Source organism: Oryctolagus cuniculus, chromosome 5, assembly GCF_964237555.1.
Source record: "Oryctolagus cuniculus chromosome 5, mOryCun1.1, whole genome shotgun sequence".
Lineage (NCBI taxonomy): Eukaryota > Metazoa > Chordata > Mammalia > Lagomorpha > Leporidae > Oryctolagus > Oryctolagus cuniculus.
This window is the reverse complement of record NC_091436.1, coordinates 56,969,567-56,997,279: the sequence shown is the minus strand read 5'-3', so window position 1 is coordinate 56,997,279 and position 27,713 is coordinate 56,969,567. Positions and strand designations below refer to the sequence as shown.

Sequence of the window (27,713 nt, the reverse complement as noted above, 5' to 3'; positions counted from 1 at the left end):
TGCTAGGGTGAAGTGTCTGTCCCCTCCCAAAATCATGTTGAAATGTAATGCATTTATCAACAGGTAGGACCTTCCACAGGCAATTAGCCCATGAGGGCTCTGCCTTCACGAGTGGATTAATGCCATTATCAGAAGAGTTGGTTGCTTATTGTGGGAGTGGGTTCCTTAAAAAAACGGGGGGTGGGGATGAGTTTGGCTCCTCTCTCTCTTTCTCTCTCTCTCTCTCACACACACTTTTGCTCTTGCTCTCTCTTCCCCCCACCCCCACCCAATTCTATCTGCCCTTCCATCATAGGATTACACAGCAAGAAGCCTTGGACTTCCCAGTCTCTAGAACTGGAATGCTGGAATGCACTCAAATCAGTTCTGCTCTGTCAGTGCCAGGTGGAGGGTGGCTCTCTCGGCCTATGAAAACCAGCTTGGACCCCGCTCTCGGTGCTCTGGATTCAAGAGATTAGAGCATGACTAAAACCTGAACACAGAACCCATTAAGAAGCAAGGGGTTTACTGATCAGGAAGGTCTGCTACTAAGACCTCCATCAGAACTTCCCTCACCAGAGCTTCTGCATACCAGCCTGTTGTCCCCAACTCACACAATCTGACCCAGACTCCAGATCTGGGAGGCTGATTTGAGCCTTACCTCCAGTCATGTTGCTGTTCAATCACCCAGTAAAGCCTTTCTTTTCTCCAAAGCTGGTGTTAGCACAGGCTTCTTTGCAAATGGGGCAGTGCACCCTTGGTTGATAATAGAATTGTGAGTCAATATATTTCCTTTTATTATAAATTAGCCAGTCTGTGGTATTCTGTGATACCAGTACACAATGAATGAAGACACATTTTAACTTTCAGCTTTATTGTTTCCTGTAACCGAATCTACTTTTACCTAGAGTCCCCTGTCCTCTTTCCTGTTTAAATTTTTCTTCATTAGCACCACTAAAGATCTTTTTCCCAAGTTCTTTTTTAAACTAATAAGAATTATTTTCCATTTATTTTAATCGGCCCACCAATTTAATTTAATTATTTAATTAATTATTAATTATTTAATTTAATTATTTAATTAATAATTTAATTAATTTGATTTATTTGGGAGGGAGAGAAGGAAAGAGAGCAAGCTTCCATCCACTGGTCCACTCCACAACTGCTCAGAATGCCTAGGGTTGGGCCAGATCAAAGCCAGGAGCTAGAACAAAGCCCAGGCCTCCAATGTGAATAACAGAAATCCAAGTACTTTAGCTATCACCACTGCCACCCAGGTTCTGACTTGGCAACAACATGGATTCAGGAACTGGAGCCCAGATTGAACCCAGGCACTCCGTGTGGGAGGCAGGCACCCACCCTAGGTTCTACTTTAAACACCAGGTTCCCGCAGAGTTTTTCTCAATGAAGGTGGCTAGAGATAACTGCTCTGCTCCCTTACCTATTGTCTTTACTATTCTGTTTGGGCTCAGTGTGTCCTGGCTTGTGTCACTGCTCTCAGTGTCCACATTCTCTTTAAGATTATAAACTGAGGAAGTTGAGGACTCCATTCCATTGTCACTTCTCAGTAGTATCTGGCTGTTGCTAATAGTGCAAGTTCACTGACTATAAAGATCTTACAAAATACATCTAGCACAGTATCAGTAAACTATTAATATCAGCATAATAGAATATAGTATCTACTTCAAAGCATTAGATTTGGCACAACATACAATGTTCTACAAAAATCTACATATTAATTTATCTTTTCTTCACACAGACATACACATATATATATCTGTGTATGGCATTTGACTTTGTATGATTGCTGGTATATGTCTATATCTTGTGGGGAGCAACTCGGACTAGACTGTTACTGGAATTAAGACTTATTCTATGCATCTGCTCTCACACAATATGGCGCTGGGAGAGGAGTAAACAGCTTCTACACAGCTGCCTCCAGTTCAACCAATAAACTGTAGGACCTGCTCCTGATTGGAGGAGAGCAGTGTACTCAGCGTGTGGGTAGCAGAGTTGGGATTGGTGGAAGAGGACCATAAAGGAGGAGAGAGACAACATGCACCAGGAACATCTATCTGAAGGAACACCTGTGCAGCCCCCGAGAGAGCCGGCCGGCGGTGTGCCGCTCCCCCGCGGAAGTGGGGAAAGTGGCAGGGGGAACCGCCCTTCCACGGAGGTGGAAGGGACGGTAGCCAACCCGGGAAGGACCAGCAGCAAACCCGGGAACGGCCGAGCAGACAAAAGAACAGCGCAGGGTCCTGTGTCGTTCCTCCACGAAGAGGGGGAGCGACAATATCTCATGCTAATGATAGTGGAGAAAGGGCCAGTCTAGTATTTTTCATTCACTTAATAATTAAAAACTTCGTGACTTGATAGAAAAGTCTTTCAAATTAATTATTTATGTCATACTTACAATAAATGGAAAAGCTACTTTTTCTTACGATCACTATTGAATTTACTCTTCTCTATGCCATTTAGATTAATGCACTATAAAACATTTTTCATTTATACAATGCTTGATACTATACAGACTTTTCCTCAGAGCATGTTCAATTCTTGTTAGTCGTATTAACTCCAAATAATAGAATTTTTGCCACTAAAGTCAGAAAAGGAAAACTTGTGCCTGCTAATATATTTCCTGTGCACTGAAAAGTAAATGTGGTTTTAAAGTAGCAACATAATGTGTCTTCGGGAATGTGTATACATTTTCAATTTGTTTTACTCTAACCCTCAAAATAAATAAATCTATGCCAGTCTACTGGCTTCAAAGCAACTTAACCTTAATTTTAAGACCATACTAAAAATATTGTCTGCACAACCTTCCCTAATCAAGTTTGAAAGAGACAGATGGGCCTGCTTTTTCCATGCACTATGTTTATAGCTACAATCTACATTTGCTCACATAACACATTAAAAAAAAATCAGCTAGAGAACTGAAATCAGAGAAAGCGATTCCAAATTCCAAGTATGTATCCTAAATCTAAAAAGGCAGCACATTGCTGCCTTTAAATCCTCCTTTAATAATGACCAAAATCGAATCCATTTTAGCAAAAGTAATAAAAGCGAAGAGACCTGTGTTTGAAAAGACAGAAATTCTGAAGATCATTTCTGTAAACGTTGCTAGGGTATCACTGGAGAAAACTCCTTGTAACTTATTTCCCTCCCTCTTGCCTTTTATAAATCTCTGTCTCTCTGAAGGTCATTTTGACTTGGCCACTAAGAAAGCTAGATATAGTATTGAGATGTGGCAGGCTTCGTACCTACTGGTATGGACAGAATTAACCTTCCCAAATATTCGCTGCTCCTTTCTGATGGAGATTTGTATTTCCTCAAGCATTTCATTGTATTAGACCTGGCTGCAGAAGTTAATTTGGCTAACAAAATGCACACAAGCAACTTATGTCACTTCAGCAGGGAGAATTTTAGAACCAGGTGTCTACTGTTATCTCCTGCCCCTTTGCCACAAGATAAGCAGTGTTCCCAAAAAACACTGCTCTGTGGTTTAAGGTCCTAGAGTTTAAGTAACTTAGAGCAAAGTCCTCCAATCTGCAATGGATGCACAGTGGGAGAAGTGAACCTCTAATATACAAAGCCGCTGGGAGTGGTCACTTGTTACTTTGGCATAAAGTTAGCTACTCCTCACTAATGTTTGTGATAACAAGCTGTATAATAGAATGAAGTGGATCGCTCTCAGCTAGAAGGTCTGAAGGCAAAAATAGGAAGCCAGACTATTATTGGAATTAGAGAAAGCATATGTAAAAGTACATGACACTGGGAAGCGGGATACACAGCAGACTCATAGAAAGGCAGATGTCCTAAAAAGCACTCTGGCCTCAGAATCAGCCCTTAAGGCATGCAGATACAGCTGAAAAGCCCATGAGAGTATTTCAGGCATGGAAAGCCAAGACACTCTGGAAAAAAAAAAAAAAAAAAAAACCTAAATGAAAGATCTCTGCGAGTGAGTTCCCAGTGGAAAGATCAGGTCATCAAAGAAGGTGGTACCTTTCTCTGAAGGGAGGAGAGAACTTCCACTTTGACTATGACCTTGTCTAAATATGATCAGAGTCGGTGAACTCAAAAGGCTTCCATAGCCTTGGCAACTCATGACAAGAGCCTTGGGTGATTACTGATGCCATAAACAAGAGTGTCAATTTGTTAAGTCAACAACAGGAGTCACTGTGCACTTACTCCTCATGTAGGATCTTTGTCCTTAATGTGCTGTACATTGTAATTAATGCTATAACTAGTACTCAAACAGTATTTTTCACTTTGTGTTTCTGTGTGGGTGCAAACTGTTGAAATCTTTACTTAATATATACTGAACTGATCTTCTGTATATAGAGAGAATTGAAAATGAATCTGGATGTGAATAGAAGGGGAGAGGGAACGGGAAAGGGGAGGGTTGTGGGTGGGAGGGAAGTTATGGGGGGGGGGAGTCATTGTGATCCATAAGCTGGACTTTGGAAATTTATATTCATTAAATAAAAGTTAAAAAAAAGTACATGACACATATTCAATGGTAGGTAAATTATGAAGAACTCATGTTTGGGTGACTATTAACATGTGTGTATGTGTGCTGGGGTTGGAGATGCAAAAGGTAAAATTATTTGTAAGCCTATTTGTTAGTATAGGAACACCTACATTTTATCCTCAAAAATCAGTATTTTTCACTTAACTTATAGTGGGCATTAAGATCAGTAGATAAGGTCATGAATTTCTAAAATCAGAAAGATAGGAGGAAACGCCTACCTTTACCTCTTCCTAACTGTTCAACTTTCTGCAATTTAGTTTAAGCTGCAATTTCTTTGTCTGCAAAAAGTAGAACATGGAATCTAAGTCATAGAAATTTTGTGAAGACAATAGAAAATACATGATACAGGTCTTATATAGCATGTGACATACAGTGGCTGTTCAGTCAATGCAAATCTTATTACATTCCCTTTCAATAATGGATTTCTAAGTATAAAGTTACCCAGGGGAAAAGGTCTAGTGGCACACAGAGTTAAGCCATCTTTGGGTCATATACATACCAATCAGAGTGCCAGTTGGAGTGCCAGCTTCTCCACTTCTGATCCAGTTTCCCACTAATGTTTCTGGGAAGGCAGCAGGTAATAGTTCAAGTATTTGGGTCTCTGACACCCATATGGGAGACTCTAATGGAGTTTCAGGCTCCTGGCTTCAGCCTGGCCAAGCCCCAGCTATTGTGAGCATTTAGAGAGTGAGCCAGATGAAGAACTGTGTATGTGTGTCTCTCTCTTTCTGTCACTCACTCTGCTTTTCAAATAAACAAATAAATAAATTTAAAAAAACAAAGCTATCCATAGTATAAAGCCACAGTGGCTTAAGGTTGGTTAAAGAATACAAGTTTCCAGGGGTTGGCATCGTGGCACAGAATATTAAGCCTCTCCTGGGGATGCTGGCATTCTATATTAGAGCACCTGTTTGATCCCTGCCACTCTGCAACCAATGTAGCTTCCTGCTAATGTGCCTAGATAGCAACAGATGATGGCTCAATTCCTTTATTTGCAGCTACTTATGTAGCAGATCTGTATATAGTTCCAGGCTCCTGGCTTCTGCCTGGCCCAGATCTGACTGTTGCAACCATTTGGGGAAATAAACCAGTAGATGGATCTCTCCCTCTCACCCTCCTTACCTCCCTCCCTCCCTCCATCCCTCCCTCCCTCCCTCCCTTTCTCTCTCTCTTGTTTTGCCTTTCAAATAAATAAATCATTTTTTAAAAAACAAGAGTACCAGTCTATGGTTTTGGATCTTACTTTGGGACAGAGGTGTTTCAGAGATTCCTGAAAGAAAAATACAGCTTTCATTTTAGGGCCCAAGAGTTCTGGAAGGAACCTTTTTGGAGGGATGCAGAGTTGGAAGGCCAGCAGCAGCAGGGGACTGCCTGTCCCTTCTGTTGACAAAGACATCCTGGAAAGAATCCAGCCGGGGGTTGGTTGTTTCTTACTGTTATATCTTATTTCTGAGATACGAGGTCCGGGGGAAGAAGAAAAGGAAGGTTTTATATGAGATAAACACCACCTAACAGAAGAGTTGCTATATATTGCTATGGTCATGACTGCACATAAAATATAAATGTGTGAAAATGCTTACCCACTATGGCCCCAGCTTAAATGACAGGGCTGCCAGCTCTCAGTGGCACCCAATTTAATGCCTGGGTGAGAAAAATCAGCAAGTTTCTAAGCTTCTGGATAATGTGACAGAGTTCTACCTGTGTTCTTTCCATTTCTTTTCTGAAAACATCTCTAACTTGGCCCTGGAGGGGAAGCAGTTTTTGACATGGGCATGTTTCTGGTTTCAGCTCATCACTTTTATTCATCATTTACACATGGCTTTTGACATTCAATCACAGTACAATGGAACAAAATCCTTGGACCTACAACATTTTGATGCAACATTAGCTTGATAGCTCTGACACTAAGTTTTATAAAATGAATGCTCCCCCCCCCGATTATTTAATCACAATGGGGGCTACGATTTATTCTCTAACAGTTTCCTGTAGAAATCTGTCCATCAAAATAAATTCCTTGTGCGCTTGACATATCAGCTGTCAATTACTGACTTGTTTTTTGTTTCCTTTACCTTTTTCAGCCAAAGTCTATTCCAATTTTTGAGACAAATGGTCTAGATGCACAAAGTCTATCAGTATCCTCTCCAAAGAGTAACAGTAACATTCTGATATGAATGACATTCATCCAACATATCCAAGCACATTCTGACATACTAGGGATGAGTTCTGTAGGCCTACAAAAGCCCACTATAGCCTCTCTCACCTCTACCAATGTTTGAGATCACTACTCATGCTTTCTAGTGATTCAAATTGCTGATTACGTTGTCTCACCCAACTTAAGGATATTATAGTAGAAGTTAACTCTAGTCATACTTCTAGTCAACGAAGTACCGTTCAACTAGGTAATGATGGTTATTTACTCAGGGATGTCAACAGTTGCTTTCATGCCAATCGAGAGAAAATATTGGGGCTGGCATTGTGGCATAGTGAGCAAAGCTGCTGTCTGTGACACCAGCATCCCATATGGGTGCTGGTTCATGCCTGGCTGTTCCGCTTCCAATCTAGCTCCTTGCTAATGATGGCCCAAGTGTGTGGATCCCTACCACCCAGGTGGGAGAACTGAATGAAGCTCTTTGTACTTCCAGCCAGGCCCAGCACCTACCATTGCAGCAATCTGGAGAGTGAATCAGCAGATGAAAAATCTCCCATCTCTGTGTCTTCCTCTCTCTCTCTCTCTCTCTCTCTCTCTCTCTAATTCAGACTTTCAAAATAAATAAATAAATCTCTTTGAAAAGAAAGGATTGGGGTGGGCACTAGTGGATAAAGCCAACACCTGCAATGCTGCATCCAATATGGGTGCTGGTTACTATCCCAGGTGCTCTATTTCCGATCCATCTCCCTGCTAATGGCCTGGGAAAGCAACCATGGGCCCCTGCAACCATGTGGGAGACCCAGATGAAATTACTGGCTCCTGGCTTTGGACTGGCACAGCCCTGGCCATTGCAGCCATTTGGTAAGTGAACCAGTGGATGGAAGATCTCTCTCTCTCTCTCTGAATCTCCCTCTCTCTGTACCTCTGCCTTTCAAAAAAAAAAAAAAAAAAAAAGAAAGAAAAGAAAAGAAATATAGAAATATAGAAAGGAAGGAAGGAAGGAAGGAATATTTAAACAAAGATTCTAAAAATCCCTTAGGATTGCTTTAGAGGAGGGGGTGAACACTGGCTGCATCAGTCTAATCCCCCAATTTCTCAATGAGTGAATTACTAGGTTTTGCATCTGCAGAAGACTTGTGCATCCTCATCAGTATGGAATCTGTTTTGGGACCAAGATCCAAGAAGTTTCTGTAATTCAGATGGAGCTAGTTATCAAGGCACAAGAGATGAGAGATAAAATAACTTGTTTAGATCACAAAAAGAAACTGTGTTTTATGGCAAAATGTTCTACTTTAAAAATAAAATAATGGAATTTTACTCAATATTGATCAAAATCATTTAACTGTCTCAAAAACATATTAGCATAGCAATATGAATAAAGTGGCATTTCTTTGTTAAGGCTGGTTGGGTTTTTGGGGACAGTTTCAGCAAGAGTTTGGAAAGAAGGATAGGTTTTGGACATAGCTATTATGCATTTGAAACATACATAGAGGTGGAGAGAGGTATCTTAAGTTTTGCTGATGCTACTATCCAAATTACTAATTACCTTTCCCTGTCAAACTAGGATTTCTTCCAACCACTCTTTATGCAGGTCTTATGTCAAAAACAAAGAAAAATAACCAAAACAAAACACAAAATAAAAGCAAACCCACCCAGTTTTGCTATTTGAGGTCAATGTAAGTTTCACTCAAATTATTCACTTACAGCCTATTTTGACTGACCTCAGTGCCAACTTCCTCCTGAAAGTTTCGGACCCTTTTCCTTCACAGCCTCTTCCTCATATACCTACGATTTCATTCAACACAGATCTACTGAGCACCTACTATATGCCACACAATCTTTTAGCATGCTTGGGCTATACTGGTGTACAAAAATTCTTGTCCTCAATGGAATTTACATTCTAGTTGTTAAGAATGGTGAGATGATAATGAATTAAGAATAATTATAACATACTTATTTACTTTTGTCACAACTCCTTGAAGCCACAGGACTGCTTCTGCTTGTTCACCTCTTTTGCACATAGTAGGGCCTCAATTAAGTATTTCTCTAATGACTCAATATGGAATTGAGTAATGACAATAAAAGCCAGACATTCTTAAAAGAGATTACTTGAGTCTTTATTCTTCAGTACTAATTTATGAACTAGCAGAGTAATTAGAGCAGTTGCATAGTAGAGCTTCTAATTTTATAGATCTAATTTTGGAAAGTTTTGCAGTTGAGTTGTCAAACATATCCCATCTCAATGCTCACAATGCTTCTTTTTAGTCAGTGCCTGTGAGTCTCATGCATTTTTTTTCAGTGAAGAATCTTCTCTTCTTGGTTTTTACTAAAATTTGAAATACAAACAAACCTCCATTTTTAATAGGATTCAAATATCAGAATATTATAAGACTTAGTAGTTCTTTAGATTCAGGGTGTTAGTGAAGCTTAATGGTTTAATATTCAAAGTAACTCTTAAGTAGTCTTAACTGTATGCCCAACTGGATATCTGTATTTGGTATCCACAGAACTACCTTTTCTTAGAATTTACTTTTAGTATAATCTAAAATACAGATATCCTCTTGAATGTTTTTTAAATACCTTTGTTAGAATGATTGTGTTTGCAAACGAAAGTTATACATTCTCCACCTTATAAAAATGTATTTAGTGGCAGATTTGGGGTTGTGAACATGTTCAGGAATCACAGCGTACTTCTGGACACCAGAACGTATCAGACCAGTGGGCTGGCCACATCCTGTGTGGGATCTCCACTGTTATCCCTCTGCAGACTCCCTTTAGATATCCTCCTTGCTCTTTAGTTTACGTCCACTAGAGGGTGAATGGGAGAGAGGAAGAAAGCTCAAAAAGGACAGGTTCTCAGATCTGCTGAACACTTTGACGATGGAAATTAGTCTGAGGATCAATTTGGGACTCTCTATTCATATTCAACTTGCCTCTCATTGCCATGGATACATAAGTTGATTTTTATGAATATAGTATTTATAACAGCAAACTACAAGATGGCAGTGTTTTATTCTGAGTCTATTTTTGCAACTTGAAAAATAAATGCCATCCAGATAACTTAAAACAGCATTTTGAAAACACACTATGCTATCCCAATAAAAAGAAGTTCAGAATATGGAACATCAGATTTTTTCCTTCAGAACTTAGACCACTGTTAAATATTTATGGAATTGGGTTCCATGAGCATTAGAAAATACATGAAGTTACACAGCTAGTTCTATTGATAATGTCCCAATAAGCTGACCTGTTTATATACCTTAAGCAACATGAACAGTGAAAACAGTGAGTGTCATTTAAGTTAAGGTTTGCTAGTTTTAGTCATTTTTCAAAATCTTCCTTATTAGCACCTGTCTACATATTTTGGATTAATGATGTTGGAAAGGTGATCAAAATATTGAACTTCTATTGAAATGCTTGGAATATCTCATTATGGGTTCACATAAAGACCAGCCAGGCGAGTGAATCAAGATAGGGCGGTGGAAATCATGTGGGACATCTTAGATAATTTAAGTTCATGAGCTGGAAGCCACACCTTCTTCACTCTGTGTTGCAATATTTACCTACCTGTCAATCAGGGGACCCTTCCTCAGGAAGTACTTCCTCTTACCCAGGACATGAAGTTGGTACTACATAAATACTTCCATTTTTCTAAAGTTCATAAAAAGCTAGGAAGAGTGGAAGCTCGCTCTCTCCTCCTTGTGGACTCAAGACAAGCAGAGAAGGGTATGATAATTCCCTTTTCTTTGGCCCATTCTCCCTTAATATAAAAGCCCTAATAAGCCTGTGTATTTTTCTCACTTTGTAAATAAAATTTATCACACAGCATGCTGTGTGTGGGCCTGTACTTAAGATTGTTCTGTAAGTAAAAGACAAGAGTCTAGACAATTAATTTGGGCCCAACCTAGCCCCTGATAGAAATGCAATATTAGGGATAACAGGAGATACATCAAACCTATTCACTGTACAAAAAAAAGTATGTAAATTGCAATCAATTTTAACATTTAGAGTACATATAAAGCCAATTTGATAACATGCTTTTCTAATACAAGTACTCAATAACCCAGAGATATGTATAGGGTTACTTACAAAAAGGAAAGGAAGGAAGGAACGAAGGAAAGAAGGGAGGAAGAAGCAAGGGAGGAAGAAAGCAAAGAAGTGGAGGAAGAAGAATGAAGGGAAGGAAAGAAAAGAGGAAGGAGGGAGGAAAGGGAATGTTTTGTATAGTCAGAAGTTGCTAATTAACAGGGATTAACTGTGTTTCTCTTTATCTCCAGTATACAAACACCTCCATACCCCACCTCCAACAGATATACAGAGACTCAATAACAAAAAGACTGCCACACAATTCCAGAATAGGAGTCAATGGCTGGCACTGGACTACTTTTTATCCTTGTACAATCTGCCTGTTTTCTTAAAAAAAAAAAAAAGGAAAAGGAAAAAAGACATTTTACAGCTACTATTTTTCTTTTTGTAAAACCAGACACTCCCACGTAGAACGAGCTCAATTCCAGCCAAACTGTGTGTATTTTTAAATAAGGAAAACAGTCTTCCAGTTCTATGTTAGCAAAGTCACCTCTTACTGCCAGTGCTAATGCTAAACATGTAATAATACTTTATTGTCATGAGCAGGAATCTGCTTTGCTAATTAAATGCAGCTGTCAGTAATTACTACTTGTCAGTGTAATCTATTTTAGGGAGTTCTACTTTAAATGATAAAAGATGAGTCTGATACTGAGAGGGTGGGATAGGCAAGGTGACTGCTTACTTCCCCAGATCAAAAACTCACTTCTTCATGGTGGATGAGTAACTTTATTATGGCAACGTCTTAATAGGGCTATTCTGTATTTCTGTAGTGCATGAGCAAAAAAGTTTGTAATTAAATGGCTTTTTCAATAACTGAAATCCACATGCCATCCTTCTTAATAATACTAACAAGGACCAGGACTTCCGCAGTTACAAAAGCATCCTGATAGTAACAGTTACATCCTGATAGTAACATCCTGATAGTAATATAACTTTAGCAGATGCTCAGTTGATAAGAAAAGAAAGAATGCTAAAGCTACTATACTCTCTACCATCAAATATTTAGTTCAGTAGGAATACACTTACTTGCCGTCAAACTTGATTAGATATAGAAGAGAATCGTTTTGAAGGGGGCAGTGTTCTTTGAAAACATTTTTCAGCTACTTAACCTGACTTTCTCTGGGAATGTGGTTAGACTTGAGTTTTGGTTTCTGAAATTAGCAAATGAAAAAAAAAATCATGGTGTTTGTCTGTAAAACTAATTTCTATTAACTGATTCTGAAATGAACCTGAAACTCTGTAATAGCTCTACATCTGCAGGCCTAAAAGCAATGTCAAGACAAGGATAATGGCAGCCTGATGGGCTCCGCAGGAGAGGTGCTCGGGCAGCCACAGACGCTGGCATTGTGTCTAGGGTCGAAGGGGAGCAGACCTTTTGCCCTCACTTCCCCTGACATTAAAAATGAATGTGGTGGCTGTGGGAAAGAGAAGCTGGAGTCCCAAGGAGTGAAGTGATGGGCTGTGGAAGGAGCAATGAAAAACAAAAAATGAGCAGAGCAGGAAGCATGAAGGAGGCCTGGCGCACACGCAGCTTTACCCCACTGAGGCAGCAAGACGCATCACACCCCTCGGAGTACCCTGACGGCCTCATCCTTCTTCCTCCACCATCTGCTTTATATCCAACACTCCAATAAGTCCTCATGTTACTGCATAATTAATTATCTCGTTATAGGTCCCAACAAATTTGGCAGCTACCCTTCTGAATACAGCACATAATTTAAATAGAATTAAGTTTTTTGTCCTTGGACAGAGGGGAAAGTTTTTCTATGAAAAATAATAGGAAAAAAAACTTAGAACCTCCTAAATGCATTTTAACACACAGTAGGCAAAAATTAATAATGTGCATTCTTTTTCCTGGTATTCCTCCTTTGGATAAAGAATGCATCATCCAATAGGAATGACAAAATTTCCTCCTTTTCCATAGTATAAATTCTTACTCCATATATGAGGAAATTTGCAATATTCCAGATACTTCTAAAAATCAAAACTTCAAGGTTATTAAAATTAAAATTCAAAGTGATCTGAATCTCAATAGAAGGAAGAACACCTGGGGGGGGCGGGAGGAGGGGCAGCACTGTGGCATACTGGGACACCAGCATCCCACAGTGGGATTGGCTGCTCCACTTCTGATCCAGCTCACTTCTTGGGCCCCTGCCACCCATGTGTGAGACTTGGAAGAAGCTCCTGACCTCTGCCTTCAGTCCAATCCAACCCTGGCCATTGTGGGCACCTAGGGAGTGAACCAGTAGATGGAAGATCTTTCCCTCTGTCTCTCCCACTCTCTGTGTACCTCTGCCTTTCAGATAACTAAATAAATCTTTAAAAAAGAAGATTTATTTAGTTATCTGAAAGGCAGAGTTACAGAGAGACAGAGGAAGAGAGAGAGAGAGAGAGAAAGAGAGAGAGAGTCTTCTAACTGCTGATTCACACCCCAAATGGCTGCAATGGCCAGAGCTGGACTGATCAGAAGCCAGGAGCCAGGAGCTTCTTCAGGGTCTCCCAAGCGGCTGCAGGAGCTCAAGAATTTGGGCCATCTTCTACTGCTTTCCCAGGCCATAGCAGAGAGCTGGAGCGGAAGTGGAGCAGCTGGGACTGGAACGGGCACCCATATGGGATGCTGGCACTGCAAGCGTCAGCTTTACCCGATACACCACAGCGCTGGCCATATAAATAACTCTTTAAAAATAAAATTAAAAAAAGAGATGGGAAGAACATCTTTAACAGCCACTGAACCTATTAAAAACCAGCATTTACTGAGAGAGAAAAAATAAGTTGGACACAGATACTAGGTGGGGACTCTGAAAACTTGCTGATTTTTGTGGGTTGCTATTACCTCTCCCACACTGCAGTGATTAAGTAGTCAAACAAGCAGTCGTACTCTGAACTCATTCTGCTGCTGCTGTGCTGGGGATACAGTAGGTGCTTAATGAACAGTGCTGCTATCATGATTTGGAGCTATTATTATGATACTGAGTTCCTGCAATGCTTCCCAGAATCCACTCCAGCTGGATGAAGTGAGCGCACGATGCGTGGTGGCCAGGCCAAGTGTTGAGGCATCAGGGTCAACATTCCCAGCCCTCTGGGTTGGTGATGTGCAGCAAAGAGCACCCACAGGCTCTCCAGGACTCCCCATCCACCAAGATCCCCAGATCCGTTTTCTGCAACACACCTTCCTCCTAGATGAGGCAGCCTTCTTTCCTAACTAGGAGATAAGCACCCCCACACCCTTTGATTCTGTCCTAAACTAAAAAATGAAGCATTTCTTCTTTCTCAAGCCCACTTTAGGTATCCAGGGAGTCTTGCACAACACACAAGTACTATAACATGACCAGAATGTCTATGTCAGCCCTAGGCTGGTAAGGGAAGAAGGCATAAGCCCAGTCTCTAAGGACCGGTCTCCTTAGACAACAGACTATATGTATGGATCTCATAACAATTTCTCAGCATAATTACTAATATATCCCTATTTATTTTCAAAAGTCTCCCCATTTGGATGGTGAATTCTATGGCTACCTACCTACATCACATGTAAGTCTCTGATTCAGCTTTCCAACATTTCAATGTTCTGGAACATTTATTTAGGTAGGGAATCATCTTTAGATCAGAAATGGCTGACTGTGCCTGTGATGTTATTAAGTCACAAGTCAGTTCACAGTTGCAAGGGAACAAATCTAGATTGTTTCTCAAGGCAACAGAACTGTTTGGAGGCTACTAAACTCAGAAAAGATACCTGGGGGTTTCAAAAGTTCATGAAAAAATGTAATTAAAAGATAATTTTGGTGCAAAAATATTTTAACTCTATCCAATTTTTTCATAATATGCATTTTCCATGAACTTTTTGAAGACTGTGTGCGCGTGTGTGTGTGTGTGTGTATAGGAAAACTATTTAGGAAACAGGGTAGATATTATATATATACATATATATATCTACACACATATATATATAAGGTACTTGTTAGAAAATAAAGATTCAGAATAGTATAAGAATTTCAAATTAAGTTTGTAAATGTAAGCAGACAAGATTAACTTGGTTCTTTTTTATTGCTCTACAAGCAGAGAATATTAGGTAATTCTTTTATATACTTTAGAGGGGTTAAAATGTGATATTTAAGTTTTAATTTCAGAAATACTATACCATCACAAAAGAAGTCAGCTAAAATGGCTATAGTTTATATACTATATTAAAATGTATAGTAACATTTTCAGAGAATAGTACATTATACTTCATATGTTTTGAAGGTAATACATATTTCACACACTGTACTTTTAAAATATGTACATACATATTTTAGTCTTACATATGCATATATGCATGGTTACTTACTAGGCAATCATAACGCACATCTAAAAAGGCTTCCTTCTGAATGTTTGCTGCCTTAGTACTAGAATACTCTCTGGGGGCTGGTGTTGTGGTGCAGAGAGTTAAGCTACCACCTGCAATCCCAGCATCCCATATGGCTGCTCCACTTCTGATCCAGCTTCCTGTTAATCTGCCTGGGAAAAGCAGCAGAAGAAGGCCTACATGCTTGGGCCCTTTCACTAACGTGGCAGACCCAGATGAAGCTCCTGGCTCTTGGCTTTGGCCTGGCACAGCCCTGTTCATTGCAGCCATTTAGGGAGTGAACCAGCAGATGGAAGATCTCTCTTGATCTCTCCCTCTCTCTCTCTTTCTCTCTCTAGGTAACTCTGCCTTTCAAATAAATAAATAAATTGTCAAAAAAAGAGAAAACTATTTATCGTGTGATTATTATATATTATTACTTAAACTTTTGGTCTGAGTTTTTCACAGTGGTCATAGTAAAATAATTTAACTTCATACTTATTTCAAATCTTAAAAAGAGATATATTTTTAGGTCACATCAGTATACTAGTCACTGGATAAATAAAAGTACCACTGTATCACAGAATGTTAAGCTGTCGCTTGCAAGGCCAGCATTCCCTACTGGAGTGCCAGTTCCAGTTCTGGCTGCTCTGCTTCCCCTTGCTAGAGAGCCTGGGAAAGCAGCAGAAGATAGCCCAAGTGTTTGGACCCCTGCCACCCAAATGGGAGACCTGGAAAGGGCTATGGACTCTGAGCTTTGGCCCTGGCCCAGCCCTGGCCATTGAGACTATTTGGGAGTATCCAACAGAGGGAAGATCTCTCTCTCTCTCCCCCTCTCTCTCTGTCTGTTTCTCTGCCTCTTCCTCTCTCTGTCACTCCTTCAAGTAAATAAAATAAATTTTTAAAAGAGAAACCTCAGACTTTAGGATATCAATAAGGAAGTCATGCAGATACAGTGCCACCAGTAGTCACTCCCTGTCCCCCAAGACTGTCCCTCCACTCGAATGCCTAATTTTCTTAAAACACAAACACACACACACAAAATAAATGACTTCACATTACACAGAGAAATGAGCTTAAATAATGTGAACATTAGATATACTTAAAAATCTGAATAGAAAAATAATTTAAAAATGAGCTCATGAACTATTATGGAAGCTTTCTTGATGATGCAGGAAAAGAAAATAAAGACATGAGGAAAAGTTTCCTGGTTATCTACAAATAGTAGAGAAATGGAGACTTAAACCTACTCCCAAAAATTTGACAATTGATATACAGATGCTTACTCTTGACACTAGAACTACAAAGACGGAGGAAACTGGGTTTGAGACTAGAGGGGGAGGTAGCATTTTCCCAGTTCTCCTAGCAGAATTAAACCCTCATCCTCACACAGTGCCCCCACTTAGCTTCTCCAACCATGTAGCACATTGACTACTACCTGCTTCTTTACCAACCTGTCTTGCTGTTGGGCTTATAAGGGGCTAAGTCACTGTATCCTCAGCACCAGCATGCTGTCTGGCACACAGTAGTTATTAATACATTTATACAGCAATAAATTAAATAAGTCAGAGAGTGAAAAGCATAAAATTGTCAGGCAGAGGAAGGGACAAGATGATTACTTTTCCAATAAAAATATGTTTACTGGGACAACCACTGAGCGCAGGTGCTAGGATGCCCCTTCAGACACCTGCATCCCATAGTGGAATGCCTCAGTTCAAGTTCCACTTCTGCTTCTGATCCAGCTTTGTGGCAATGCAAATGTTGCAGGCAGCAGGCAATGCCTCAAAGACTTGGGTCCTTCCCATCCATACTGGACACCTGGATTGAGTTCCCAGCGCTTGGCTTTGGCCTGGTACAGGCCTACAGTTGGATAGAAGGTCTGTTTCTGTCTCTCTACCTTTCAAACAAATTTTCAAAGTAAACAAAAAAAAATTCTTTTTTCAATGTGTTTACTGCTTTCTACTTTCCAGATGCTTTGCTAGGCAAAAGAGATACAGGTACCAGAAGAGGCTGAGTGGAAAGTGTGTGTATAAATATATAGGTGGCTGAAGCAGAGAATGATCTACACTATAACAGAGAAGCAGAAACTTGAGTGAGTGTGGGTGGGCTGCAAAGGAGAGGGGTAAAAATTAGAGTGGTTGGGACCAACACTGTGACACAGCAGGTTAAAGCCCTAGCCTGAAGCACAGGCATCCCATATGGGTGCCGTTTTGAGTCCTGGCTTCTCCACTTCCAATCCAGCTCCCTGCTAGTATACTTGGGAAAGCAGCAGAAGATTGCCCAAGTCTTGGGCCCCTGCACACATGTGGGAGACCCAGAAGAAGCTCCTGACTCCTGGCTATGGATTGGCTCAGCTCTAGCCATTACAGCCATTTGGGGAATGAGTCAGAGGATGGAACACCTCTCTCTCTTTCTCTCTGCCTCTAACTCTTTCAAATAAATAAAACAAAATGCAAGGAAAAAAAAAAAGAGTGCTGGTAATCAGCAAGCATCCAAGAGCAGACCACTTAGACACAGGGACCAGCAAGGATAAAGGCATGGAAATGTAAAGGAGCGTGGTCTGCTCCTGGTCTGGAGTCACCCAACTGCAGGGACCTCTTGCAGGACTGACAGGAGACAGGTCCTAGGCCAGGGCATTGCAGCAGTAAGGTTGGGATAGTTTGCACTTTATCCTGGAGCAAGAGATGCTGTAGTTTTTAAGATAATAAAAAAAATTTTCCAAAGCACTGAGGCGGATGTAGACCTGACATTAATATGAAGGCTGCTGTGATTTAGTGACCTTCTGACAGCACTGGGGCTGCTGAGACAGGAAGGTGTTCAGGAGGTAGGACTGCCAGGGCTTCGTGACAGACTCGATGTGGGGGGAGGAGGACGCAAGGTGATTCTGAGCTACCTGTATTTCTACTACCATCCTATAATCTAACAATTCTTGGTTCCTCTCTTTTCTCAGATGTCTGGGAAGATGATATTGTTAAAACAGAAAAATAACAAACTACTTGAGAAGAGGTAACATTAGGAAAATAATGGTGTATCTCAAGTCCTTCATTGGTTTTGGTAGTATAAAGTTGGGAGTCCCTTATTTAAAGCATTTGTAGAATTCAAAAACTTCAAAACTAAGTGCCTCTATGGTAACCCTTGGCTGTCTCGTTGTTCATTTCAGAGTGAACATGGTATTAAGAACATGATAAATAGCTGATTAAGAGAAAATAATCCCACTTAGAGAAAATCAGGAAACAATAATTATAGCTAATACTTATTACAAATTTAGGACAAGAAATTATATTCTTCACTTAAAACAGTCAGATAATAGGGGTAAGTGGGTACCTAGTATAGATTTGTACCTAGTATTGATTTGGAAACAGAAATACAATCCTACCTGAACAAAACCAAGATGAGAATAATTATTCCTACCAGCTGCCCACCTGTCTGTGGGCTCATCAATCCCTCAACTCATGCACCCTGGAACCCATCCTGTTCTCTGTCTCTGTCTGACCTTTTCCCCAGGCATCCCAGATTTGGGTGCCTCAGCTTCCCAGGTTCTGAGATATCCAAGACAGAATCTCTGTGTCTGCCCCATTAAGTCACCTGCCAAGGAACATGGAAATAAGCAGGAGAAGAACACATGATATAGCTCCTGTCCATGAAAAGCACTCAGTCATCCCTGGGCCTTTTCTGAATGTTCTCAGGAGGGAAGAAGCCCTCAGATCTGTAGGAACCATGCAGCTCCCTGATGGCAAGCTTTTCTACTTCTCCACACTGTGAACTTGCAAAAGGCTCCTCTCTAGGGCCCTCCGGTCCTACACTGTTCATTCAGCCCAGAATCCATGTGGCGATTAGGAGCTCTGGCTTTTCAGACGGACCTGCATTGAGTTTCAGGCTCTGGGGGGCTTCAGCCTGGCACAAGTCTGGCTATTGTGTATGTTTGTGGAGTGAACCAGCAGATGAGAGCTCTCTCAAATCAATCCATAAGTATATAAATATACACATAAAAGGAAATTTTAAAGTAGACTCAACAGTTTGCTAAATTTAATATGGTATAAATCATTGCTTTAGTTGCCATTGCATACACATATGAAAGTAATGTTATGTGACAAAGACACAAAATTAACCATTATTTCAATTAAATCCATTTTGTTTCTTAAGAAGACATCAGAAAATAGGGTGGAATGGGATAGTAATTGGGGACAATGGCAACTGAGAAGACTGGCAGCACAGGGGGTTAACTGTAGATTCTGGAATCAGACGGTGTGGACCTGGGTCATGGCACCAACGCTCAAGCTATGGTCATTTCTAAACCTCAGTAACCTCACATATAAAGCAAATCTTGTGACAGTTGTTTGCTTGATGTTTCATGAGGATGAAAAGCACACTCCTTGGTACACAGTAAATGCTAATTAAATGTCAGCTATCATTTATTACTTATTTATTAAATAAGTGAATAGGTACATTCATTAGAGTTCCCTGGAGGAAAACTAGTTTCTAAACTTTATCAGTTAAAATGGGGGTGGCAAGGTGGCAACCAGAATCAAATGAATTATTAAAAAACTAAATTGATCTTCTGTATATAATGATAGCTGAAAACGAATTTTGATGTGAATGGGATGGGAGAGGGAGTGGGAGATGGGGTGGTTGCGGGTAGGAGGGAGGTTATGAGAGGAAAAAGCCGCTATAATACAAAAGTTGCACTTTGGAAATTTATATTTATTAAATAAAAGTTAAAAAAAATTTAAAAATCTAAGAATAAAATTACACTTTTAAAATCAAATTACAAAGTTAAATAATGTGAGTTAGGAAATAGATTTCCATTTTATACAATAAATTCTGTAAGCTTTAATATATTGATAAGTCAGGAAGAAATTTCTGTCCAAAACTTCAACTCATATCAGATATAAAGATAAAGATAAATATTCCAATGCTTTTGACAACGTCCATTCTTCACCATTTACTGTGTGGAGAGATATCTTCTAAAGACCTGTGTGGACAAGTGTAGCAGGGCCTTGCAGGAAAAACTGAAGTAGCTGCCCTTAAAGCCTCCTCTCAGTTTTTGTGCATGGCACAGGCCTTTAAATCCAGTAACACATTTTTCTAACCAAAGTCTTAGAAGAGCACACTTCTTTCTGCATACATTTCCCTCTACAGAAGAGCCACAGAACCTATGCTTTGTAATGAACAACTCATTCAAGGAGGCATGCAGTGATGGCACTATACTCACTATGTTTAACCATTTATGATGATGTTAGAGCAATGTTAAAGATGATGGTGATAACAATAACATCAATAACATTTTCTGATCCTTTACTCTTTGATACCATATGTCATGTGTATATAGACCATGATATGAAAGCTTATAAACTGGTATTTCTGTAACCATGTAACAGTTAGTACTGCTAGAATTAGAAAGGCAAAGTAATTTGCCCAAGATGCCATAGCTGATGAGTGGTGGAAGAGGTACTCCAGCCAGTTCTGTCTGACTCCAATAGTTATACTCCAATAAATACTTTATTTACAATGAAGCATGTCCAAAATTATTGAGATTTTTTTTCATTGACTTGAGTTAGTTATGGCAAAGAACATTATACTGACTTTTTTTTTTTTGTTCCTAAACAATTCCCTAAACTACATTCAAATAGTAAGACTGTTAATATTTATGATACAATTGCTGCACCACTTCATTAGAACTTTAAAGATTCTGTTACTTAATGTTAATTATGTCTTACATGCCTTTTAAAATAGATACAATTACAGGCATTTCTCTTTTGTCTACTTCTAAATTTAAACACTTTATTCAGTTCATTTTTTTGGGTTTCTTATACCATTCTTCTATCTCCACTCACTCCACATCATAAAGGTTATAATTCCACAGGGTTTCATGCACAGTAATGTACTCAGATCATGATGACAAAGGAAAATGTCTATTTAATATTAAATTGAATCTTACAATTAGGCAGTTATAAAGGCAATTGAAGTTTCTTTACCTCTGGACTAGTACTTTGTAAAATACTCTGGTTAATTCCAGTTCATTCAGTAAACATTAATGGATGACTACTGTGTGCAGGTGGGTTTAAGCAGAATAAATTCTCATTTCACATCATCTATAAAATTCATTCCTTCAAAAAGTACCATGCAGCAAAACATAATATTGACCACTATGCAAGAAGTTCACATTATAAGAATATTATGGGAAGCATAAAACATTCAGTATCAGATCTTCTGAGCTATTAAAACTACTTAAGTATGGCATCAGTTCTTAAAGTTACCTAATTTGAAAGTAGCTGAACCTTGGAAAATTATTGAGTCCATTAAAAACTACATTAATACAGTGCCAAAGTATTGCTTTAGTTCAGGTCATGTCAGTGCTTCATTACAATCACCTTCCTCATGATTTTTTTAAGAATTCACCTCAAGATGAAAAACTGTCACAAATCTTAGTTGCCAGACTGCTTTACCAATCAACCTACTCACCACTAGGCCCCTTATTTAAGTAAATGTAAAAGAAATGATTCAAGAGCAGTAGCACAGCATCGTGCACTCTTGGGTTCAGCTGCCATTTAGTAGCAGTAGAGCTTGAGTCATTTACTTACGTTTATGAAGCCTCACGTTTCTCATATTCTGACTGGGATAACAATAAACACCTTTACCTACTTATTTTCTCTCCGCAAAATGAAGGACAAAAGGGCAGAATTACATGAGCTGATGTTAGTAGAGGGACAGGTGTTTGATCTAGTGCACAAGACACCCACATCCTACATGGGAGTGCTTGGGTTTGACACCTACCTCCAAGTCCATTTCCTGCTACTGCTTATCCTGGGAAGCAGTGATAATCTTTGATGTAAATGGGTTCCTGCCACCCGTATGGGAGCCCTGGATTGAATTCCCAGCTTCTGACTTCAACCCAGCCTAGCTCTGGACATTGTGCAGAGTGAGTGAATCAGCAGACCAGAGTCTTCCCTCCTCTCTCCCCATCTTTTTCCTCCTTCCCTTTCAAATAGATGAATAAAATTTTTTAATTTATTATAAGTAGAATTATTTGAAGAGTTCAGACACATACTGAAGGTTACGTGTTTTTTAAAAAAGTTGTTGAAAAAGGTTTAGCACACTTCAAATTCTTAACAAACTAGTTGAGTATATCTAAGTACTTTCTAAAAATGATGCTGACTTCACAAACCCCATATACCAAAAGGGGACTGTTTCCCCAGTGTCCAATTATTAAATAAAACATAGATATATACACAAAAAGAAATAACTATATAAACATATTATAAATATATAAAAGTGTGCTTGTGTATATATGTGTACACACACATACATATGTGTGTGTACATACGTATATGTATGTATGTGTGGGCTTATATATATATATATAACTTACTCCCCTGACTGATGCCCAGTAAAGTAAAATGGTCTAAAATCAAACCAATTCCTCAACCATAACTTTGTTTCATAACTTTTTCAAGAAGATGGAAAATAATTCATTGCATCAAATGGTAATTAACAGTAAGACACAATCATGGAATGTAAAGTGATGTTTGGATTACTTAAAATTATATCTCCAGATATAATCTTTTTCTTTTGATAAGCTTAAACAATTAAATGTCTTTGACAAATCGATAATTTTTAAATGTAGTCATCACTATTCCCTTTAATTGTATTTTTGCTGTAAAAGTTAAAATAGCATCATGACTCTCAGAAACAAATACTGCTCATAGAGGAAGCAAAATTTGTCAACAATTAAATTGGATTCCAGAACAAAAGAAAAATAAAACTTTACACTTCGGCTGATTTCAAAGAACTTGGAAAACTAAAACGCATGATTTTTCTAAACAGTAACAATTCCCTGCATAATGAAAAGCAGAGTCTGTTACTTTGGTTTCGAGCTCCCACCACCAGAAAGGACAGAACGTAATTGACAATGAGTCTATGGTTGGAGTAACTGTTCCCAGAACTGACTGGTTTTCCTCCTCTCAAACTATTCATCTTTATTTAAAACAATTCTACTACCAAACAATAGCTCCTTATTTACTTGCAATAATATGATGATGTGAAAACATTTGAACATTAAAAAGAAATACATCAAAATCATTCATATTATAACCAATAAAACACACAAGTATTTGGATAATTTCCATGACAGAACTCTAGTCTTACTGCTCACATTCTATTCCCACAGGTTTTCATTATTTCTAGCAAGAATTTTCTCTTCCAGGAGCTTGCTTTGCTAGTAAGTTAGTTATTTTATTCATGAATGAGGACCCCTACAGTAAAAGACCACCCTGTCAGACATGTCAAGACAATCAAAGAAAATTCTCCTTAACAAACATATCCATAAGACATTTCTCTTTTTCTAAAAAAAAAAAACAAATCCTGCATAACTATTTTGTTAACTTGTTCATTTACATGTAATTACATTTTAAGAGTTTTTTTCTGAGATTACAAAAAAGATGAGAAAATTAAAGGAAAAATATTTATTGAGTTCTAAGAAGTTTAGTTTGCATTTTCAACATAACAGGAATGTTTGCATTTACTCATAAACGAATACTAATGATATATTCAGATCTGGCACTACTCCACAAAAATAATATACAGAGAGCCAGAGATAAGAAATCATATACAGCGCAGTTATATTACTCTATTCAAAGAGCAAGATGATGAGAGTCAACAGCGTCAATTCTTTTAGGTTGAGTTGAGTCATATCTAAATGACATGGCAGATTAAGAATAATGGTGGAATTTAGAGTTAACACAAAAGTTAACATTTTATATGATTTTTGAGTCAAAAGCTCTTTGTTGACCACCTATTTTGGGCAAGAAACTGCTTCCCAAAGTAAGCCACTGCTCTAAAGTTCCATTCACAGAGGAGTGAGCATCCTGCTGGCTGCCCCAACTCCTTCCTCATTTAAAATAACATTACAGCTCCGCTTCCTATATTGTGTGTTCATATGCTCAATAAACCCTTTCTGAAGGATTGAAAACTCAGTGAGAAAGTTGTTCATTCAAAGACATCTGTGTGTGCCTGCAAATGTAAGCACAATGAGGTAAGCAAAATCAAAACACCGCGAGCAGACTCCTTGCAAAGATGTCAAAGAGAGCAACTTCAAAGATTAAAATTTAAAAATGAGTTCTGGCTTAACCTAGAAACCACGATCCCAGCACTTGCTGTAATACTCCACTGAATCCTGTGCACATAATTTCTCATGTAATCTGCTTAGGCATCGATTTGAAAATATTACTTTACATGAGCAATGCTGCTCTCATATATTTTATTAATTGAGAAGAGTATTAAAAAAAAATCCAGAGTAACCTGGAAGAGGCCAGAGCAGTTTTCTTTTTCACTGTTAAAATACTGCCCTGGAGACAGTCACATTTAAGTAACAGTTTCCTTCCCATCATTATGGTTTTTTTGCCTTATCTTCTTATGACTCCATCCACTTACTAATGAATAACTTTATATTCTTGAAATACAAGCTACTGCTCACTTTAAGCAATGACCACTTGTAAACAAAACAAAGGGAGAAAGAAAGGGAGAAGGAAGGAAGGAGTGTTTTTATTTCTCCTTTTAAGAACTTCACTAGGAAAAAGTACCAAGGTTTCTTTCTGAAAGAGAAAGACAGAAAGAAAAAAAGAAAGAAAATCATAAACGACATTTTCAAGATAATCATATTTGAATTCAATTTGTAACCCCTTTTCATTATCTTGGCTTTAACTTTTTCTTAGAAAAGCAGCTGAAAATACTTGAACTAAATTGTAATGTGAAAGCATCTGTCTAAAGCTCTAAAATATGCAGAAACTACTGAGCAAATCTTTCCAGAAGCACCCGCTTTTTATTACTGCTAGCAATGCAGTTTAGAAGGCAGCACATCATAGTAAGGATGCCCACCCACATTCGCTCCCCCCCCCAGCCCAACCCTGCATGCTGTTTATCAGGCTAAGTTTACATAAATCACAGGAGAGTTACAGTGCAATTCAATGTATCCACGAAGTAATATGATATAAAGCACTTTGCAAATATTAAATCTCCCCTTAAGGGATCAATGTTTTCCATGAAGAAACCGGTATTCCGAGAGAAAGAGAAATGAAGGAGGGAGACACCCACCGGGTGAGGAGTGGGGAGACCACGCATCTGAGCAGCAGCACACCACCACCACCACCCCGGGTGGGGGCCCCCGAAGGGACGCCTGAGAGCAGAGCCCACCGTGGTGAAGCGACTCCGGAGTTGTGGCGGTCAGCTGGCTGCGAACCTGGACCCTCCAGGTAAAGGCATCCACGTTAGTCTGGGCGCTCCTTCCCCCACTACCCTGAACCAAAGTGGTCACCCAAGTCCCAGGCGCAGGAGTCTGAGCGCCCCAGTCAGCAGCCCCAGCCACCTGGAAGACCTCTGAGTAATAACAATATAACCGCCCCTCCACTGCATCCATCCCCTGAGTGTGAGCGCGCGCGCGTGTGTTGGGGGTGGCTGCGAGGGGCTGCGCGGAGTGGTGCTGTGGCTGGGGGGCGGGGGCGCGGGGACCGCCCTGAGAGGGGTGGGGGCCGGCTCCGAAGCGAGGACACCTGCCCCCCCCACAGGAGCCCCAGCCTGCCCCCTGCCCCTGCCTCCGAACCCCCACCCCCACTCTCCCCAAGCCGCCCCCGCGCTCCAAGCGGCAGCCCTACAGTCACCCCGAGAAGCGGCCGAGCGCGAGCCCCCAAACTCTACGGAGCTCAGTGGACGCGTATTCCCGCTCCCCCAGAGAGCGCTGGAGGCTGACAGCGAAACGGACCCACGGACAGACTGACTGACACTGATTCAATTTGCCTGGGAAGGGTCCAGTCGCGTCCCACCCCCTACTAGTTTAAGCTGCGGCCCCGGCAAACATCTCAAAAGTCTCTCCCGGGCAGTTCCCAGGAGAACCGCACCCCTCAAAGTGCTTCTGGCTGGTATCTCTCGGGTGTCTCCCCTCTGCGACCTCCCTCGTCCGGTTCCCCCCCGCCAGACCGAGGCGGTCTCAGCCCGGGGTGCCCCGGCCCCTCCCCCGCGCGAGGCGGGCAGGGCGCCCAGCTCACCGTGGTCCCCGGCGGCGGCGCGGTCAGGCGCCCAGGGCGCGGCGGCCGGCGTAGGGTCGCTCCGGGCCACGCGGCGGCTCCCGCGGTCCGGGCGGCAGTTGGCCCAGTAGTTTCGGACGCCGGGGCTTGGGCTCTGCGAAGGGCGAGTCGGCGTGAATGGGAGCCAGTGAGCCCGGCTGTGCGTGCGCGCGTGAGAGTAAGGCGGGCGGGCCCTCCACACGCAGGCGGCGGCGGCGGCCGTGGGGTTGGGGCGGGGAGCCGGAGGAGGCGGGCGAGAAGTAGTGGAGTTTAGGGTGCGTTTCCTGCACTTCCTCGAGAGGCTGGAGCCAGGTGCGGCAGGGCGCGCTCCCGCGGCGCGGGCACGGCACGGGCAACCGCTGGAGCCCGAGTCCGCGCAGTGCCGGGGACCGCAGCCGCTCTGCGGGTGGAGGTGCGCATCCTCCTTGCCCCACGAGGGCACCAGCGCAACCCCGAGCCTGCTCGCGGAAGGCGAGAGCCTCGGGCGTCCTCGGTGACAGTGCCTCGGGCAGCCTGCTCCCTCCGGATCCGCCCCAAAGAGCAACAGTCCGGGCGGGTTGGGCTCTTCCCTTCCTGCGTCCTCTGGCCGCTGGTGCCAGGCTGTGCGGGCGCCGCGCTCCCCGCGGCTGGCGCTGCCACGGCCGCCGCCCGGCCCCCGGCGCGCCCGAGCCGGCAGCTGCCTCCGGGAGACGTGCCCAGCTGTGTGCGCGTGTGTGTGTCTAAGCGAATCGCTTCCCCTCCATCACTCGGGCGCGCGGGAGGGACCGGTCCCCGGCGACCAGCTGCAGAGTGGCTGCCAGTCCACACCCTCCCGGCTCTCTCCCCACCCACCCCGCCCTTACTCCTCCTCGCCCTCCCCTCCTCTCCCTGCTCCTCCTCCAGCTGCCGCTCCTGAGCTCCCAAAGGCGGCCGAGAAACCGCAGCGAAAGGGAGGAGGAGAAGCGCAGGTGTCTTAGGCGGAGAGATGGGCGCACACACTGGAGCGGCTTGCTGCAGAAGGGCTGGGCCGTAGGCGGAGAAGGGGAATGGGGGTGAGGATTCACCCGGAGGAGGGCGTCCTGTGGGCGAGCCTCCGCGCGTCCCACCCAGACGCAGTATCCGCGGGCAGACTGTCCGGTAGGGCTGCCGGGTGGGTGCGGAGGGCCCTGCGAATGACTTATGTCGCAGCTTGGCGAACCTGCCTAGGTGACCGTGGTAGTAGACACGGGGACATAGAGGTCGAAGGGCCCGAGACTGCCTCCCTGGGGTAAAGAGGGCCTGGTCTCGGAGCTTGGGACACACAAGGTGCCCAGAGAGCTTGTGCGTGGCTCCAGCGAGCCAGGTAGAAGGGCTGGAGGCTGCGAGTGTCGGGGGCTTCAGCGGCTGGTGCTCCGGGCTGCTAAGCTGCTGTGTGCATCGGGAGTCACAGGGGGCGATCACCGCCTCGCTGGGAAACGGAGCTCCGGGCTCAGCCTTCTTCCAGGTTGCTAATGCCAAAGCACAGATGCACTCTACTTCCCAGTTCATGCTATGCCCCTCCTACCTTCTGCCCCCAGCAACACAGAGAGGCAGGGAACTGATTCCACCTGCTATTTACTGTGGCTTTTGCCTCACTGA

General features: G+C 41.7%; 1 protein-coding gene across 1 annotated transcript; it reads right to left on the bottom strand.

The window, feature by feature from the left end:
- LOC127493249 (translation initiation factor IF-2) lies at positions 1–27,623 on the bottom strand. Its single transcript, XM_070074921.1, has 4 exons — positions 27,094–27,623; positions 26,100–26,854; positions 4,726–4,785; positions 1–735 (listed from the first exon to the last, which is right to left on the bottom strand). The coding sequence occupies exons 1-3, from the start codon at positions 27,621–27,623 to the stop codon at positions 4,766–4,768; spliced, it is 1,305 nt and encodes a 434-aa protein (XP_069931022.1). The 3' UTR covers positions 1–735; positions 4,726–4,765.
- Positions 27,624–27,713: the final 90 nt, after the last annotated feature.